The sequence below is a fragment of the Lepisma saccharinum genome, chromosome 1 (genome assembly GCF_977018435.1).
Source record: "Lepisma saccharinum chromosome 1, izLepSacc3.1, whole genome shotgun sequence".
Taxonomy (NCBI): domain Eukaryota; kingdom Metazoa; phylum Arthropoda; class Insecta; order Zygentoma; family Lepismatidae; genus Lepisma; species Lepisma saccharinum.
The window spans coordinates 11,326,532-11,347,066 of NC_139229.1; the positions used below are offsets into that span (position 1 = coordinate 11,326,532).

A 20,535-nucleotide genomic window follows, 5' to 3' on the forward strand; every position below is an offset into this window, starting at 1 on the left:
ATGGAAGTTACTTTTATGAGATGGAAAACTTTTTGAGTTTGTTCCTCCCCCAAAATTAGGCTCCAAGTTATGCTCATGAATACCAATAGAGTATCATGTAAGAGAAATGTATAATATGAAAGGAAAAAGTAGACAAATGGTACTTTCATGTAATATATATTTATATACACATAACACACACATTACATGTACTTGAATAAAAATTTATGTAATAAATATGTATATATATACAAATACATTCTAATATATCTGTTAATAGAATATGAAAAGCAAGGATAAAAATTCTAAAGTAATTACATTAATTCTCCCAGATAAATACATGCAGATGTACAAAATCAAATTCACTTCACTTTCTGCTGCTATATTCTTCCTTCTGCACACTTCACCACACTTCACATTTTTTAACTGGGTTCATTGGCGAGCCAGGAGGGCAACTATATACATTCACAAAGTCAAGAGAATTGGACAAAGTTCCTATCACCCTGAAATAATAAAATGGTTACTAATATTGTTCAGTATAGGACAGGGATTGTTAGATCTCAAAATATGTTACATCATTTGAACCAGGCATTATACTGAGCCAACTCCCATTGTAGTTCTATTGCAGTATGTTACATTATGTGACACTGCTTTTTAAACTTATGGGGCACTGATGTTTCTCAGTATTAATTTTCTGATCTCTTAATTATTATCGTTGTCCAAGAGAAATATGTAATGTAGTTAAAATGCATTATAATGATCACCATAACATAAAACAATAGAAATAAGTTTAAATGTAAGATTTCAACTGAAGTATTTTTCTTGAATGTTCACATACCTGCAGGTGTTGCCAAAAATGTTGTTTTATGTCCACTTTATGTTCACTGTAAAGTGTCTCCATGAGGAATTGAATCTCAATTCAGATTCAGGTTCTATATACAAGTTTTATAAATACATACAAAGTGTAGGATTCAGGATTCGGACATTGGATCCTGGATCTGAGATTTGAATATCAGATCTTGAGTGCAAGGTTTAGATATTAGATCTTGGATATGAGATCATAGAACTGAAGTCCAGATATTGGATTATGGAGCAGGGGTGTGGGTATCAAATCCAAGATTCAAATCCTTCGGTATTTGGATTTTGATAATTAAGATTCGAAAAACAATCTGGAATGTGTGGTGAAAAATAATAAAATGCAGTTGCTGTATAGTGTATACATGCAAACAGATGGGTAGAGAGAGAAGAGGCGGAAGGGAGGGGCAGTTTATTGTGCTCAGCTGAATTCTACTTATAGCAAGTCATAAAGAAATATCAAAAAATAAACAAGTAACCTAGTATGTTATTAAGCTCTTGATGCTCTGAAAGTCATCAGTAGAGTTTCTTGGAAATGTTGATCGTTGACACATCTATGGTAGAATGCAGTGATAATATTCCCTTACCTGAACTTCCCAGGAGAGTGAACTGCAGTCTTTAATTTATTTCTCGTAGCTTCTGGACGCATTAACCCACACCAGACTTGAGCAAAGTTGAGGAAAAAGAGTTGATTATTTGTGGCATTCAGGCCAGGCAGGGTTTCGTCAGTTGAATTATTCTCTTCCAGCCATTCCTGGTATGCCTATTTGAAAAATGAAACACGAGTGCATGGTTGGATAAACATCAGTGCATGTGCTAGAGTATAACAATTATATATTCCATTATTGTATGGAGTGAGAACTGTGGTTGTCCAGTTCATATGGCATCTGACTATCACACTGGAGAGCCAGCTTCGATCCCTAGGGTGGCTGATTTCAAGTGGAGTGTAAAGTTACACATTTCCACGTTTCTGGTTGTCACGTGCCAGTTCCGACGACACAATGAAAAATGCAAGGAAGAAATGTTTCCCGAAAGCGATGATAGATGGCAGCATGCCATATATAGAAGAGCAGAGTTCATTGTAGAAACTAGGAGCGGAGAAGAGCAATTATATATATTATAGTAAATGCAAAATACATAAAGGAAGAGTATAAAAATTATAGGAGTAAATAAAATGTTGTAAATAGCCAATTAAGATAATTAAGAATATCCTTGTATATGAAACAATTAGGAAAGTTAATAAGTGAGCAAATGAATTCAGAAATGTATCTCCTTTTTGATCCTAGTGATCAAAATTTTATTCAATACCTCTGGCGAGGAGAACATCGTCAGCTTTTGTGTTTGTCCGTCCCTCGGTGGCACTGTTTCAAATTAGACGCCCTGAAGCACTTACGGTTGCGCTCCTTATTAGATGCACTGGACCATAGGCAGCGCTTTGCTGTTAGCAATCCTGGGCTATTCCCCTTTCGTCGTTACATAGGAGGTGGCACTATTGTCAGTTTAGACGCCCCTAATCTTTTGATAAGTATAGCTTGTGTTGTTTATATAATGCCAAAGAAAGCGAGTGCATATATGTAATAAATAAGATTACGCTTTTAAAGGAAAGAAAATAAATTAGAAGAAAGAAAAGAAAGAGAAGCATTTTCACTAATCAACAATAGAAAGGAAGAAGAAGCCTTTTCCCAAAATAGAAGGAAGAAAAGAAGAAGAAGCCTTTTCCCCAAAATTAGGAGAAGAAAAGAAGAAGAAGCCTTTTCACTAATCAACGATAGAAAGGAAGAAGAAGCCTTTTCCCAAAATAAAGGAAGAAAAAGATGAAGAAGCCTTTTCCCCAAAATTAGGAGAAAAAAAGATTTCATTTAAATTATACACATATATATAATAAGAATATAACCGACGTAAATTTGGAATCAGCATATATATATATATTTCAATGTATATACAAGCTTCGCTATATATTTTCTCTGTATTGTGTACAGTTTTCAGAATATAGATCCGCATTTAACTATATCGTCTTAGCTATAAAACGCTTTCTTATTTGGAATTCTAGAATAAAGAACCTATCCCCTGAGATTAAGATATCTGTAGCCGTGGTATAAGTTTATTTTAAGAAGTGCACTAGAGGGATGTTGCATGATTTTGTTGTTATCCAGTAGAGTACTGCATGGGACCACTTCGCTCGTTCATACTCCTTCGAATCTCTCATCCTCGAGCATGCTACGCTCGAGCATATACAATGGAATATCATTTTCGTGTGACAATTATAGACATACATGTAAAATATCCAACTTGATAGTTTCAACCCACAATCATCTATTTCATTTTCATATATCACTGTGTATTGGTAGATACACTAAACTACATTTTTACATGGAGATGATGACTATGTTCACTTAAGTTTCAATTTCACTATGTCTTTCAAATCATGATCTATATTTGAGGCCCACCACCATGAACAAATGACAGTTACACACACTCATTTTTCCTGTCTGAGCATAATTCGCTCGAGCGAAGAAACTCTCAATTCCATGGACGTCCGCAGGATTTTTCCCAGGGAAGGGCAAGCAAGGTATTTTTTTTCCCAGGGGGGGCAAAGGAGGCATTTCCCCCCCCCCATAATAGTGATGGCCTTTCAAAAAACACTGTTTCGTCTGAAATTACCATGTTCCTTCAACGCACTTGTAATAATTAACATAAATTACTGGGACTGATATTAAATTATGTGTGAAATATATAATTCTTTTGTGGACAGTCATTTTCCAGGGGGCATGCCCCCCCCCTCCTTCCGGATGCCCATGCTCAATTCTATATTCTAGCTAGTGTCATCGGTGTGAACTATTTGGTGCTCGAGCAAAATCCTCTCCCAGAGCACTCTATTATCCAGTTAATTTTAAAGAACCAGTGCCTTCATTAATGCTAGTTGAGGCATACAGGAGGGGAATGATAGTGCGTCCATTCTTAGATTCCATAATCCATGTTAATGAACAGTTTATGCCATTGATAATGCCAGAAGGGTCAAAAAATGTACAATAGTTAGCTAGTCTCACCCTCTCCCCACAGTTATCCAAGAAATTAACTTTTACCACAAATACTAATACTAATAGTGACTTATGCAGGGTGTCCCACGAACGGCGCAACTGGGAATTAAGAGTGACGTTACTTTGTAACCGGAACCTGTACGTACATAAGTCATACACCAAATGTTAGCCCTGTCCAAGTAGATATTTTTAAACATAGAAACAACAAACGGGGTGCAGTGTTGTTCATGCAGTGTTGCCAAATGTAAGTGAAAGTGTAAATTTATTTTTCCACAAAGCATGGAAAATTGCATGTCAAACATTCGTACGGAAATTTGGACGTCAATTTCCACCTTGGGTAGGTGGACTATTTCGCCATCTATAGTTCAGAGAAGAAAACCGATCGTTTTCGCATATAGCCAATCCTGAAATGCCTCGTAAAGGCGTACCGGTCCAAATGGGTGTTTAAAAAAAATTATGAGGTACAGTGGCAACATTGTTGATGTTTGAAGGCAACAAAAGGTGTGTTTAGTGATGGTCTATGACATGGAAATACTGGAAACAGGAAAAAAAGAAAATTTTTCATTTTCTTTTTTTCCTGTTTCCAGTATTTCCATGTCATAGACTATCACTAAATTTTCATTTTCTTTTTTTCCTCTGAACTATAGATGGCAAAATAGTCCACCTACCCAAGGTGGAAATTGACGTCCAAATTTCCGTACGAATGTTTGACATGCAATTTTCCATGCTTTGTGGAAAAATAAATTTACACTTTCACTTACATTTGGCAACACTGCATGAACAACACTGCACCCCGTTTGTTGTTTCTATGTTTAAAAATATCTACTTGGACAGGGCTAACATTTGGTGTATGACTTATGTACGTACAGGTTCCGGTTACAAAGTAACGTCACTCTTAATTCCCAGTTGCGCCGTTCGTGGGACACCCTGTATTAAAGCAATTTTAGTGCTGCAAGTTGAACTGAACGTCTAGCTTGTCAGTGTTGACCGACTATGAAAAGGTCATCTGGAATCTATTTATACTAGAAAGAAATAGAGTAGTGATGGTACTCAATTCACAGATTACACATCACTCAATGAAAAACCAATTGAAAGTACTTAACCCACAAAACATTGTCGCCACACTGACATGGAGTTTACTTTTAATGCTATTTAATGCTATTTAATCAATATTATTAGTCACAAATTTAATGGTGCCATTTCTTTTTTATATAGCACTAAACAAATTTCTTAGACTTTTACATGAAACCAGATCATTTTTCTTTACAAAATGATCACATTCAAAATGCTCATAATAGACTGGAAAAGAAAAACTGTTTCTACAAAAATGTCCACAAAACTTCAAAATGGAAGAAAAATTAACTTCACAAAATCCCCCAAAATAATGGTGACAGTTGACTCATGTTCAGTACCCTGTTCATCAGGAGAGCAATGTAAAATACACTACTTATTATTAAGCAGGGGTGCCCATCCCCCCCAAGGCCAATGGTGCATCCCTCCCTAAATCATGTCATGCGTCAACCACAAATCATATCATTCGTGCCCTCAAACCATATCATAATTCCACAAAGTATTTAATTACGACAGCGTGTCTACCGAAACTAACTTAAATTTCTTAGCTTTACAGAACACTATACTTGATCTGCCCATCACTCAAGACCACCTCTAAAATCGCTCATCATAATCCCCACAAAATAGTTTGGATGAATATGTAATAATTGATGTCTATTTGAATAAAATACCACGTTAAACTGTCCATATTTTTTAATTGTTCATTTTCGAAAAAGTTAAAGCTAGCACATTGATTGATTAAATGGAGTAAATTAAATTATGTAAATATGCATATAAATACTGTTTGTGAGTGGGTTTATAAAACTCACAATTTGAGTATTTAACACAAATTGTTACACACAAGTAATTAAGTAAGTAAACCAAATAACATGCTCCAGCCATATGACCAATTCAATTATTGTTTCACGAGACGTTACAGAAACCTAGCTAGAAATTCTTAAGCTCAGGGCGAAAATATAATATGGTTCATCTTTCAAAGAACACACCCCACCCCCACCTCCACCCCCACTGTTTTTTTGGGGTAAATATATAATTATTTTAGTAACCCATAGCAACAATTATGTGGATTTTATCCTCCGTGGAAATTTAACTTGCTAAAGTCAAATTTTCCTGTGACAAGAACTTAGAAATGCAGATTCGATATATTTTTGTTCCAAATGAAGCACCTGCTTTAAATTAAGCAGTATACCAGCACTAAGCACAATATTTTAAGTTGCGATGTTATTAATGAATATCTAGGATATCGCTTATATCTTGTAATGCAGCTATAGTATAAAACTTCACATTCACCTCAGCAAAGCACCAAACACACACTCTCGCAACAGAACTTTGTGAGTGAAGAGAGCAAGAAAATTTTTACATCCATTTCTTTGCAGTCTTTCAAGAATATTAATTTTAAGGAATGTCAATACTTTCTTAGGATCCCGAGATACTTAGTCTTTCCAGCTTCTCCTTTGACACATTCAGGTCGAAAACGTGTGGATACCATATTGCTAAATACAGTCTCCAAAATTTAATGTTCGAACTCTCTCTCTCTCCACTACAGAAATCCATAGACAATCTAAGATTTAACACATTACATTATCAAGAGCTTCCTATCTCCCCCTTTAAATTTAGTTCTCAATCCTACCACCAAAATTCCCATGTCAATCTTAGACTTACTGTTGATATTGAAGAGTGGATATTGCCTCCTCCAAAAAATTAATTCTGTCTCCACACCAGAATTTCCGCAACAGTCTAACACAATAGTAATACACAATAATTGGTACTCCCTTCAATCTAATGCTCAATCACTCTAACTAAAATACCTGCCATAATCTGAGACCTAGAGTTGGATACTGCCCCCCCCCCAACATTTAATTCAGAATCCCCCCCAGAACCCACACATCAATTAAGGCCTAATATGTAAAAGTTGGATATCTTTTATTTATCTAATGGATTAAATATGGTGCATTTAAGGTGTAAAATTTTTACATATATTTTGGGAAAATATATAAATGTTGAATTTTATATTATTTGAAGGGAAACCCCCCACCCCCAAATCTCGATGGTGCAGTCTCCACCCCTGTTATTAAGGGTTACTGACCTTAAGGTATAGGGGAAATTGTCCTCTGGGCTACACCTGGGGTCCTTTTGAAGTGTTTAACTACCTGAGCCCCCCCCCCCCTACCTGCATTGCAGGGTTATGCCACTATAGTACTTACCTTATATGCCTGCTTGATACCACCGTTGTCTGCTATATTTTCTCCCTGTGTGTTTACCCCATCAATTCTCATGGACACTTCCTTCACCATATAATGTGAATATTGATCTAAAATGTAAGAAAATTATTTTATCGGTGAATAAAACCTGAAAGTAGAGTACTTACTAGGGAGACGATACTCTTTGTGACTGTGAGTCACACAGTTGTTAAAAGTCACGTATTTTTTTGACTAACAGTAGTTATTGCATTATTCATTAAATTAAGGACTACAAAGCAGGTACAGTGGATAATTACAGTGTGTCAGTAAAGTCACGGTAGGATTTCAGACTCCTATAAAATCCAAACAAAACATTATAAAATCATGAGACTTCCACTGCATTCAAGAGCATCTCAAAGAGTTTCAGAAGCGTGGAGAAGACTGACATGTGTTTGCAGGTAGTCATGTAGCATGAGGGTGATGCAAACCATGCCATTCAGTCAGTCAGAGTGCAGAATGGTTTATAGGAACTTTCAGTGCATCCTTTGGCTTGCGAAATTTGAATTGGTGTTCATCCTAGTGCCACAAGTTGGAGATAAAAGTGTAGTCTTTCAACACGATGATTCTCCTCCACACTATGGCATTGTTATTTGTGAGTTTCTGAATATGACATTTCCAGAGTGCTGGATAGGAAGGGGTGCATGGAAGGCATAGCCACCATGATTTCTGAACCTTGCACATTTAGACATTTACTTTGGGGGTTCATCAAGCAAACTATATACAGAGTTTCTTTGGAAGGGGTCTGTTTTGTATGTGTATAATATAATGCATATATAAAATACTTCAATTGTTTTAAAATACCACACTGCATATAAGTAATACAATATTCAGGGGAGGGAGGGAGGGAGGGATGTTTATGTGGGTTATAACCTTCCCTTTAGCCCAGGTTTTCTTAAAAGAAAAAGAACATCAAAGCCATGAAAAATGATAAAATATAGGACTGACTATTTTAAAAAATGAAGTGTCATAACTCTACTCTACTTTTATCCTCCCCCCCAAAAAAAAGCTCCCTATGAAATTACTGAACATAGCACTGACTATATTTAACACAACTAAAATACTGGAAACATATTTTCCCACCAACTTTCAAATGTAAGTTCTGATTGTAGTATTTCGCTTACCAACAAGGCACTGAGCCCTTTCGTGGAAGTTATGGATAGCATCTTCATGCCACCATCGATGAAGGTTGCCATTTCTGTCAAAAAGGCGCCCCTTGTCATCAAAACCGTGAGTTACCTCATGTCCAATGACAACGCCAATACCTCCGTAGTTGAGGCTTCTGGGAAAATGGTGATGGTAAAATGGTGGTTGGAGGATGCCTGCAGGAAACACTGAAATACAAGAAAAAAATATTGTGGTTACCAGATTTTATCGATGTTTATTGTATCTTCTGAACTACTTGTATGAATCTGTCAGTCTACTCACAGGTCTAATGCATAAACACATCTCAATCTAACTCTGAATGTTTTGGTGGACACTTTAAATCATGCACCTGAATACTTAAGAGAAGATAAATTTATTTCCTACAGTTTACAAACTATATTAATCATGGAAATGTTATTGTTCACTTTAGCAGTATACTAGCTGAAGAGATATCAATAATTTTCAGATAAATCATATCTTTTGCTAAAGATAAAGTGCTATTGAGTCATTCATTTATAGTCACATGTACCGCTTAAGGAGTGACAGGTTTATTTTTAGATCAGAATGATACTACAATGAATTTTGCAATTAGTAAACTAATATATACGGTATAGGACATTCTTGATGATGTAGTGATAATGTTGTCACCTAGTAATCAAAGAGGTCCCAGGTTCAATACCAGTCATTTGCTGTAAGTTATAATGAAAATAGATAGTAGCAGATAATAGGCACTTGATTATATGTCCATAGGATTTGTTTTGGTTTGAACAGCCTTTTAATAACTTTTTTAATTCCAACTAGCATACATGACTTTGAGGCTGAGACAAAGTCCTATGTTATTACATGCTAAATTTTGCACTTAAAGAATGTACTTTCTACCTTATATGATAATCAGTAGAAAAGTTGGTGAAAATTTCAGGCCCAATGAGAAAACACAAGTGGGATTGTGGCGCCAAACTCAGACTTCACCCAAAATTCCACTACTTTGATCTCTGTATGTTCACTATGTATGGCTTTCTTCAATGATAGGACAACTTAGTGGCATCAAAGACCCAGAATCTATCCTTTGTTGGGTACAAATTTGAAGTAACTTTTCAGTTTGTAAATATTAATTCTTCATCAGGGTGAAAGATTACTCATCGGGAATTTCATGAATCCCAGGAATTAAGCATGAATTTTTGGCTCCGGGAATTCTGTGTAACTTTTTCTCCATAGACGTGAAAAATTGCAACTTTTATTAATCCAAACCTCATATAATTTATAAATATTTATAAATGTCCTAAGGCATTTTTTCACAGTTTAGCTTGTATTTTTATCAAGGAAGGAAAAGAAGAGAAAGCTGCGTGAAAAATAAAACGGAATTCCCTCAATCCATTTACTATGGTGGTGTCCTTTGCAGAACAATCTATCTGGCGGACGAAAGATTATTGCAAGATAAGATATCTTGAAGTTGATAGGTAAATTTGAGTTTGAAATTTTTGTACAATTAACCATTTTTCGTAGATTAGTATGTCCCATAACATTTGTGACTTGTGTTAGGAGATTCGACCCTGACTATGTGAAATGGCAAATGTAAACTCCGCACCTTAAATTAAATATTTTAAATATATGTAACATTTAATTTGATTTAATTAGAATTTTTGGATACATTGGAATCATACAGACCCTTTACATTGTCAATATATTTGTGTGTGTATGTGTGTGGGTGGTGAGAGGCTGAAATACGTAAGGTTGAAGAAATAGAGAAAACATCTGCTGGTACCCTTGAATTTTGGAAAGTTCACCTTGAAAACCGGGAATCATACTTGACTTTTATCATGGTTCTAGAGTGGCCACCCTCGACATATATCAGGAAAGTAATCCAATAGTTATGCCAGTATGAATTACGTAGGGATGGGCTGATCTGAAATTTTGGCCAATACCGATAAAGTACCGATATGAAATTTACCGATACCGATAACCGATATTCTACCGATCCGATATAAAATTAGAAATGGTCCTTGAAGAACCTGAAATGTTCATTGATCTCCTTAATAAATGTGTGTTTCAAGGTGACTGCAGTGCAAAAGAAGTTGAATATTTAGACATTTACTTTTTTTAGAAAGAAGGGCATGGAGATTATCCATAAAAATTACAACAAAATGGCAGAATTTTGCACTAAATTATAAGATATTTATCGATATATCGGATCGGTAAAATAAACCGATACACTGATATGCCTATATCGGCAGATACCAATAGGGTACCGATTAATCGGTCCCATCCCTATGAATTAGTATCTCTATTTAGTTATTACAATTGTTTCTTCTCTCTCTCTCGCTATCTTTCTCTATGATTTTCATGACAAAAATAATATATCATGAACAGACGGAATGGGTAGGGAGAAATTATATGAAGAAGCATCCAAGTCTTACATTCAAAGATATAAATCCAAACCCTCTGGCTTCTCAACATGACACATCATTTAATTTATTTATAGTTCATTCTTTCAAACTTTACGGAAAATATGATCTAGGCTTCCACGATTGCATTGCCTTGTACTCAAGGGTTCACAGATCCCACATTAAACTGTAAGCCCAGTTTCAGTAAACATATATGAGCATGAAGGGGACTTAATATCGATGAACTGTAAAGGTGAAGATCAAATACCTTAACACTGCACATGTTCGATGGATTTGAGCCTTGGATCACCAAGATATGGCAGAAGCTCAGAATTAATAGTGGTATAGTTGCAGTGTTGCAACCTTCTAACAAGCTGAATAGCGACTGCTCAGAGATTGACAAATGACAAGTCATAACCTAGGAAGAAGCCAAAACATGTATATCAGTTGGAATTGTACCATTCTCGGAGTATCACTGGCTTTTCTTCAAGTCAACTAAACAAGATGTGAATGAGTTTGATAATGACACACTTTTATGTAAAAAAAAAAAAAAAAAAAAAAAAAAAAAAAAGGACTTTATAAACATATAATCAAGTAGCAATGGTGGTATGAACAAATTTCTGACCAATGTGAACTTGAAACTTTACACTGATATGAAAAATTAATTAATATTATGCAGACTGCCAAGAATATGGGGCTACTTCTAATTCTATAAAAAGTCATTATAATAATAACAACTGTAAATTCAAATTTGAATTTATCTGATAAATATCTGACTGGTGTTTTTAGTGTAAATAACTGCTTGCTTAAATGAAAAAAAAATCTTGGAATTTTTAACAGTTTAAATTCAAGTCACATACAAATGAAAGTTTAAATATGACTAATATGATAAATGGCATTAAATGCAGTTTTTAAAATACAGGTTTTAAAAATTTCCTGTTATAAACTTTCAAACTGAACTATGTTCTTTATTTTATGAACATTTAAAAGATTAAATTTGAAGTGGTGTACACAGTTTGCTTTGAGCTATTTTTTATTTTTTTATAATTCTGATGGAATAATTATTGTTATGCAAGCGCAAAAATTTAAAACATACCAAGATTATCCTTGAAATTTTCTGTTATTTTCTGCATTAAGATAAGTGAAGTATCAAGCGTATCAAGTGAATATGAAAACATATGTTAACCTACAGCATCAGCAGCTCTGTTAAGCTTAATATATAAATAACATATCAATTTGACTCACTGATCTGGTTTTTGTTGCGACTGTAGTATGCATTTACCACAGCAGGTGCTGTGCTCCATATCGACTTATTAACAGGCTTATCAAGACGTTCCTGCTCCACTTGCGTGAGATGCCGAAGGATGTTCAGTGTGTTCTCGAAATATTTATCTGGATTGATTTGAACCTACAAAGAAAATCTTGCCTAAATATATGAAGCAAAAAAAAAGTTGAATGTCTCAGCATGCTGTAAATGTCGAATACTTGATGTGTCACCAACTTGAGACTGCTGTAATTTCTGTCTTCAACTCCCATCCTGTTCTTTCATCTATATCATGCAATCATCATTCATCCTCATCTTTGCAATACAAGTTAGCCTTTAACGTGTAGAGAAACTAAAGTAAATCCCATGGTGCAACAGCTCTCTGAGGGCCAGAGCCTGCCAACACTGTTTTCTGACAAGATTCTCCAACTTCTTTTCGAGTAGTTCCCCAAATATCCTCATGATGCTGGGTCAACAAAGAAAATTGAGGGGTTCTCACAGGGAATCGAACCCAGACCTCATGCACCAAAGGTGAGAGTGGTAACTATTTGGCTGCACAAGAGTCCTTGAACTGTAGAAAGACAACATAAAATAGCCAAAATGCAAAATGAATTACAGATTGTAATTGGTTTTATGAGATTCAATTAGTATTTATAACTAAACAAATTAACATGAACCAAATTATATTTTGTCATAAAATTATAATATCTTAATAGAGCTTTCTTTATAATTGTTGCATATTGTTATAAAAATATTTGCAATTGCACAAAGTTTTGAACCGTTTTTTAAAACTGAAGACTGTCTAAAGATTTGGAAATATTATGTTAACATTCTTGCTTTCACTGTTAAGAATTTTGTCAAAAAGCAGGATTATTGTAAAGGAGAGGTGGAAGATATAACCAATGAAGAAGTTATACAGTATTCTTTCTATATTTTGGCATATTTTCTTGCACTTTTACATTCCATTTTAATTTAGAAAATTTTAGTCGAAAAGGGAATGGTTCATGACACCTCCCCTTTCTCCCAGTTCCCAATATAATTGGCCACCAGTAATAGAATAACATGGTGTGTCCTTTTTAGAGTTTCATATCAATGTTACTAAGATACTTACATCCTTGTACCGTTCATCCAAATTACTTTGGATAAGAATAAAGTCTGGGTATCCAATTCTCAGAGTCATAGCGTCCACTTTGTCTGTTGCAAGTTCCTTTGTTTCCTCATCAATCCATTCAGTCCTATTCAGAATATCACGAAAAGACTGCTGGATCTCTCTAGTCATTCTCAAAGTCTGTAAAATTTCATGATCAGAAGTTTTAATATGAGTGGGTTCATTTTCTAGATACGCAATAAATAACATAATGAAATGAGTCACACATTACATCTATGTGAATCTTGACATTTTATTATTACATTTTTAATAATTCGTAAAATATTTTAAATATGAAGAAAGTAATTTTTAATAATTCGTAAAATATTTTAAATATGAAGAAAATATTTCCATAGTAAATGGATGGACTAGTAATAGTGCCAGTTCAATGACCAAGCCCATTCAATTATCAACTTTCCATCTCGTTACTAAAGTCCCTGGGTTTGGTATCAGCCTGGAAACGGGGGGTGGGGGGGTTATTTTGACTGTTCCTTCATCAGTTTCATTGTTCAGTTTCATCATCAATTTTAACAAGCCACGGTAGCTCAGTCATTAGGGTGTCTGATCATCATGCAAGAGACCCAGGTTCGATCCCTGGCAGGGGAGAACCTGGACTTTTTCCAGCTGGAGAGAGAAAACTCTGGGGGGTTAACACGGCCAGGGGCATAGTGCTGATCACATCACCCCCAGCTTCGGCTGAGATCAAGAAAGTGTGGGACCTTAACTCCACACCCCCTATATGCCTTCATGGAATGGTGCAAAGCACAGGGGAGCACTTTACTTTCTTTTTACCTTCATCAACTTCATATAATCATCACTCATCCTAGCTAACCACCATGGCAGAGTGGTTAGCCCAGCATGCCACGATGCAAAGGGTCCCAGGTTCGAATCCCAGCCTGAGCATAAGTTTTCTTTAAGAGGGTCTCTTCATCAATTTCATATTATCATAATTCATTCTCATCTTTGCTTTTCTGCCACTTTTGGCTAATCACAAAGTAAAATAAACTAAAATCAATCAATCAATAAATAAATCGATCGTCACTCATCCTTATTGTCATGATTAGTCGAAAGGGACAGAAAATCAATTCTAAATAATAAAAGCATAAATAAATTGTTACTGATTTATTGACTTGGTGTTCTAAGTCCTCTCTATGCACAGTAAGGCTAATCAGGACTGAACATACAGTTTAAAGTTGGATTTGAACCACTATGAGCCTCCACCAGGTATCGAACCCAGAACCCCTTAATTACAAGGCGATGACACTACCCCTGCATCATCGGGAAAAGCATTAAAAAAAATGCTCTCCTGTGCTTAGCACCATGCCATGAAGGCATATAGGGGGGGTTGGGGTAACACCCCACACTTTCTTGATCCGGTCATGAGTGGGGCTGATGTGATCAGCATCATGCCCCTGACCACCTTTACCCCCCAGGGTTTCCCTCAGGTACGCATGTCATTCGGCGCTGGGTGGGCGCCAGGACCACTTCCAACATTAGAAAAGTTCCCGGATTTGAACCTGCCGGGGATCAAACCCAGGACCTTGAGCATGGTAGTCAGATGTGTTACGACTGAGCCACCGCATGAATAAAGTATAACCAAATATGTTAAACTAGAAATAGTAAACTGAGGCTGCTTTGGTGGCCAAACACATTGAACAATGCACTCATGATCTTGCTACCAAAGTCTCCAGGCTTGAGTCCTGGCCTGGGCATGAGTGTAATTTTGTGAGTGTCCCTTCATCAATTCCATGTAGTCATAATGTCATCATCTTCATTGCAATTAGCCAAAAGTGTCAGAAAAACAATATTTAAAAAAAAGAAACAACAAAATACAAGATAATAAATTGGAAAAGATAATCCTACAAAGAAATAGCACCCTAAATACAAAAAGTACAAAATACTTGTACATACATCATTTTTGCTGTTCTCATCAAAGTACTTCTTCACAAACAAAGCTCCGACAGCCATTCCCATGTTGCTGTTCACCTGAGTGACACAGTTCTTCCAACGAGGTGGGGCTTCTTCCCGGCCGAACAGAACGAAATAGAATGTTTGCTTGGCCTCTTGAAACCTGTCATCTAAATTGTTAACACGGTGTCTAATGAACCTCCATAGTAAGTAGTTGGAAATAGTCCTAAAGTAGAGAGACAGAAAAGTTCACTTTGCGTCAATGGTTGCAACTAAGGCAGATGTACTATAAAAAGCAGTATTTATGAATTCTTTATAATTTATCTTCATTCATACGTACGAGGGTTATTTTTTAAGTAAGGTCCGTTTTGCAATAAAAACGAAGTTAAGTAAATATTTTTCAATATATATATTTTTCATATGCGTGTAAATATTTTTCAAAAACCATTTATTTTCTGAATTTCCATACACTTCTCTATTTTTCTACATAATTTCCTTGCCGGTTTAAACATTTATCATAACGAACTACGAGTTTTTTGATACCCTCCTCATAGAACTCTGCTGCCTGTGATGATAGCCAGTTACTCATGGTCGTTTTCACTTCTTCATCAGTGAAGGTCTTCGGTGGAAGAGGTGGTAGTCGGCAGGTGCAAGGTCTGGACTGTATGGCAGATGATCAAATACCTCCCAGCCAAAAGGTTCGATCAAATCTTGAGTTTGAGCCGTGGCATGTGGCCTTGCATTGTCATGAATCAGTACAACACTGGCTGACAGCATTTCACGCCGTTTGTTCTGGATTGATCGATGAAGTTTTCTTAGGGTCTCACAGTAGGAAGCTGAGTTAACTGTTGTTCCTTGCGGCAAAAAGTCCACTAACAAAACACCCTGCCTGTCCCACCATCTCCTGTCACGATATGACTTAAAAACTCATCACCTTCCTCGTTGTAGAGGATCCAAAATGTTAAAGCACTGGCTATCATAACAGGCGGCAGAGTTCTATGAGGAGGGTATCCAAAAACTCATAGTTCGTTACGATAAATGTTTAAACCACAAAGGAAATTATGTAGAAAAATAGAGAAGTGTATGTAAGTTCAGAAAATAAATGTTTTTTTAAAAAAAATAAACATTTACTTACTTCGCTTTTATTGCAAAATGGATCTTACTTAAAAATAACCCTCGTATATTGCAATAGAAGTCAACCTAATCATATACTTGTATACCCTTTCATGTATCATAATATGAAGTATGTTTATTTCTGTCATACTTACATGAAGATAAGAAAATCAATTGGAATGAATCATTTTTGTGCTGATAGTATATATGCAGATGAATGCATAATCTCACTTTTCCAGCTGAAACGAACCACCTTTTTTTTTTCCACGACTAACACATCTTCTAATCTTAATATTCCTTCATGGAATCAGTGGGGTTCTTTTCCACAAATATCTAGTGGACTTGGTTAGAAATAAATGGAATGAGTGTATATTTCTATTTTTGCACCATTCTTTACATCCTCAAGTAATTATTATTGTTATTATTATTATAGGATAATGTACCCTGTGCATATAGCATTGTGCCATGAAGGCACATTTATAAGATGTGGGGGTAGAACCCCATACATTAAAGATCTCGGCCATTTTGCAGAGGATGTGATCAGCACCAGGCTCCAATGCCTTTACCCCATGTACCCATTGATTTGAGGCTGGGTGAGTGCCAGAGCTGCTTTATGCAAGGACAAGGCCAGAAAAATTCCGACCTTAGATCATCCACCCCAGGAATGGAACTAAGGTCTCCCATGTGGCAGTCAGATGCCTTTCCAGCTAGACTACTATGGTTCAAATTATTATTATTATTCTTATTATTATTATTAGCTATGGTGGCCCAGTCAGTAGTGTGTCTGACTGCAACACAGGAGACTTATGTTTGAGCCCAGGCTGAGCAATCTCAGGTGAAATTTTCAATATTACTTCCATAAGGTGCTCTGGGGTTTACACAGCTCTAACCAATGCACCCCCAGGGGAAACACTGAGGAGTAAACTTGGCTAGAGCATGGTGCTGATCACATTGCCTCCACTACGGCCAATATATTTTTCTAATACCATTATCAAACAAAGGGCCACCCGATGATAAAGTTGTAGCTTTGTCACCTTGCAATCAAGGGGTCCTGGGTTCGATACCTGGTGGAGGTTACATAGTGGTTCGAATCCCACTTTAAATTGTAGGTTCAGTCTCAATTAGCCTTACTGTGCATAAAGTGGACACCAACTCAATCAATCAATCCATCCAAACAATTACTTCTGCTTCTAATATTCATACATAAAACTTGAAGGCTACTTGAATAAAATTGTCTGCAATAAAAATTTACCTTGGTGGTGTCGTCTTAAGCAGGACAACCAGATCTTGAAAATATCGCAGTGCAAAAACAACTACAGGCTGTTTATAATCAACAGGTCTCCTAAGAACCTTGCACAAATATTTCTTCCATCCAATTTGGGGGATGAGCTGCTTTAGTTCGCCAAGTGTCATTCTCTGGTATATTTCACTGATGTTGCGTCTGTCGTCTGATGATAAAGTTAGCTGAAACAAGATAGTTATATTCTGTGGAAAGTATCTATTGATGTAGAAAAATACACAAACAAGCTGAAAGAATTGATGTCACATTTTTTTAGTATCATCAGTAATGGGTGGAGCATTGGTGTTGTTACATTTGAGTTATTGTGGGAATATGCAGCAAAATACGCCAATATTTTATGTACAAGGTCCGCTCTTAAAGAAACCGAACTGTCAAAAAAAAAAAAAGAACCAAATAAAAAGTTACCGTATTCTGGCAACACTGCAAAGAGCTATATCTAAACTTCCTGTCAGTGAATGTTTCAACCTGTTGTAGGCAGTCGGTATCGGGGCAAGCATGTGTCAGATGCAGGTTGTGTGCAGGCGGCGTACAAAATATGTGCACCAAGATAGCACAACGTTACAACATAAAGTTTAGTTACAAATTGCAGTGTATGGTGATGCAGCATTATCAAGAACCCAGGTGTATGAATTACTTACATAATTTCCTCGCAATGACGTTAATGCCTGGTACAATCATTTCAAAGGTGGACGTGAAAGTGTTGAGGATGAGCCAAGATCAGGATGACCTTCAACACAGACCCGTAGCCAGGCAGGGGCCAGGAGGGTTGAGCTCCCCCTGGAACTGCCATCAGACCCCCCACCCCCTGGCACTGTCCTCAGCCCACTTGATATTAGGTAAAACTATTTTGTATAATTTGTGAAAATGTAGACAGCACATATTATTTTGCTCACAACTATGGTGAAGTATAACTTCACATAACATGAACAGCAGCTATTACATTATTTATCTATACCTTCGCTACCCCTGTTGTGACCTCCCTTTTAGACAAAATTCTGTGACTTTGATGTTATCATGCAAATTCCCTCTGCTTCTGTGTCAAAGGCCAACAGATCCCAAGTTTTGGGAACGAAGGGGAGTTTCAATGCTTCGGCCAGGGGTGGAATGTACAGTAGGCACTATGATTGAATATTGTACATTTTTTTGTGTGATTATAAATATCTGTATCATCAAAAGTAGTATGGATTGTGTAGTAAGAGATGATTTCAATAGCAGTCAATTAACACTTCAAGCGATGTTTTTGTATATATATCTAAATTTTATGTAACTTAATGACCCCCCCCTGCCCCTAACACTCACACACGCATATAATTTACCTTCATTTAACACTGTTAAACTTTTGGAAAATGGACTTTGTTTACAAAGCGCACCCTGATAGCCTGTGAGCTCCCTGGAGATCAATTCTAGCTTCAACGTGAAGGAATGACGACAATGTGGAAAAAGTTCGTGCACTGGTGAGAGGTGATAGATGTTTAACCACGCAGCAACTGTCAGACATGCTTCATATCAGCAAAGAAAGCTGTAGGTTAATTTTAACGGAGGACCTGCAAATGAGGAAAGTGTGTGCTCACTTTGTGCCTTGCATTTTGACAGAACGAGAAAAAGACAAAAGGAAAGAGTGCTGTGAGGATTTGGTGGCAACTGCGGACCAGGACAACAACTTCCTAAAGTGCATCATGGCAGGAGATGAAACCTGGTGTTTACAATATGACCCCGAAACAAAAAGATAGAGTGCGCAGTGGAAAGGACAGTACTCGCCTGTAAACATAAAAGCACGGATGTCAAAATGGAAGACAAAGGTGCTGCTGATTGCATTTTTTGATTCCCAAGGACTGATCCACCATGAATTGTCCCTGAAAACCAAACAATCAATCAGTGGTATTACAAGGAAGTGCTTGGTCAACTCAGAAACAGGATGAAGCAGGTTAGGAAGGACCTCTGTGATTCTGGCCAATGGTTTCTGTTACACGATAATGCTCGGCCTCATACCGCATTGTCTGTAGAACAATACCTTGCTAAGCATTCAGTGGCAGTGATCAATCACCCTCCATATTCTCCGGACTTATCGCCTGCTGATTTTTTCCTTTTCCCAAGCTTAAGATGGCTATGAAAAGGTGAAGATTTGATGACGTCGCAAACATTAAATTAAATGTTACGCATATTTTGCAAACACTTACTGTCAATGACTATCAACAGTGTTTCCATGACCTGTACAAATGCTGGTCAAAGTGTATTGCCTCCTCTGGTGATTATTTTGAAGGTGATAAAGTCATTTGAAGGTAATTACATTCTTTCCCAAAAAAAAAAGTTCAGTTTTTTATGGGCGAACCTTATATACATAGTACATTTTCCAGATTACTGGGGAATGCATCGCCCCTATTCTCCTGCTAAGGATGTCTGTGATGGGGATGGTTTTTTCAGGCCCATAGGCAGTGGAGCTGAAGCCTAGAGTGTCATTCAAAGCTTTAAAGAAATAAAAAGACAACATCCTGAAATTTTTGCTTTCCCAAAGTAGTAGTAATAGTATTTTTTAAAAGCTGTTCTTCAGATACTATGACATAACTGAAATATTGTTAGATATGCTAAATGTTTTTTAATCAGAAATGCAAACTATGAATCTTTAAATATAACCTATATTTTTTAAATGAATTGATCTTTGTTTCCTCATTTCAAAATTTGTAGGTTGCAAATGTCACGAACCATAGTGCAAGAAGAAAATATCGAAGGATGCACATAAAATGTCAGTGCGGGGGAAAGGCAAAACACAATCCTGCCTAGAGTGCCAAAATACACTAGCTACAAGGTTGTAGTTTTTGTACTGAGAGTAAAAAGACTGTATCAATTAGAATAATGACACAAGAAAAAACAGGGGCGCAAGTATATTTGCTGGGAAAGTAGTGGCATATATCCATAAATACTATACAAAAATGAAAATTATTCCTAAAAGAACCTTTGTTTGTGGAGTTTTACTTGTTTATTTGGGGAGACGCAGTAAGGTAACAGACTGGTTGACTAAGGAGGCCCTCCCCCTGTAGCTCCTCTGCACCATCCATAGAATTTTCTTAATTCACAGGTTAGAATTGGTAAATATCAGGC

The 20,535-nt window shown here is 36.5% G+C and overlaps 1 protein-coding gene across 3 annotated transcripts in view; it reads right to left on the reverse strand.

Annotated features, from left to right (window-relative positions):
• Positions 1 to 200: 200 nt before the first annotated feature.
• Positions 201 to 20,535, reverse strand: part of LOC145992767 (neprilysin-4-like) — a 45,760-nt gene continuing 25,425 nt past the window's right edge. For 2 of the 3 annotated variants that reach the window (XM_083129171.1, XM_083129162.1), the window contains exons 8-15: positions 17,392 to 17,603; positions 15,030 to 15,252; positions 13,083 to 13,259; positions 11,953 to 12,115; positions 8,305 to 8,514; positions 7,148 to 7,254; positions 1,422 to 1,597; positions 201 to 482 (exon numbers count right to left, since the gene is read on the reverse strand). In XM_083129171.1, the coding sequence (XP_082985297.1) occupies positions 383 to 482; positions 1,422 to 1,597; positions 7,148 to 7,254; positions 8,305 to 8,514; positions 11,953 to 12,115; positions 13,083 to 13,259; positions 15,030 to 15,252; positions 17,392 to 17,603 (1,368 nt within the window). In that variant the 3' untranslated portion in view covers positions 201 to 382. Of the gene's footprint in view, positions 483 to 1,421; positions 1,598 to 7,147; positions 7,255 to 8,304; positions 8,515 to 10,986; positions 11,126 to 11,952; positions 12,116 to 13,082; positions 13,260 to 15,029; positions 15,253 to 17,391; positions 17,604 to 20,535 lie in introns of those variants that run through there. The other variant, XM_083129179.1, reaches the window with a different exon arrangement.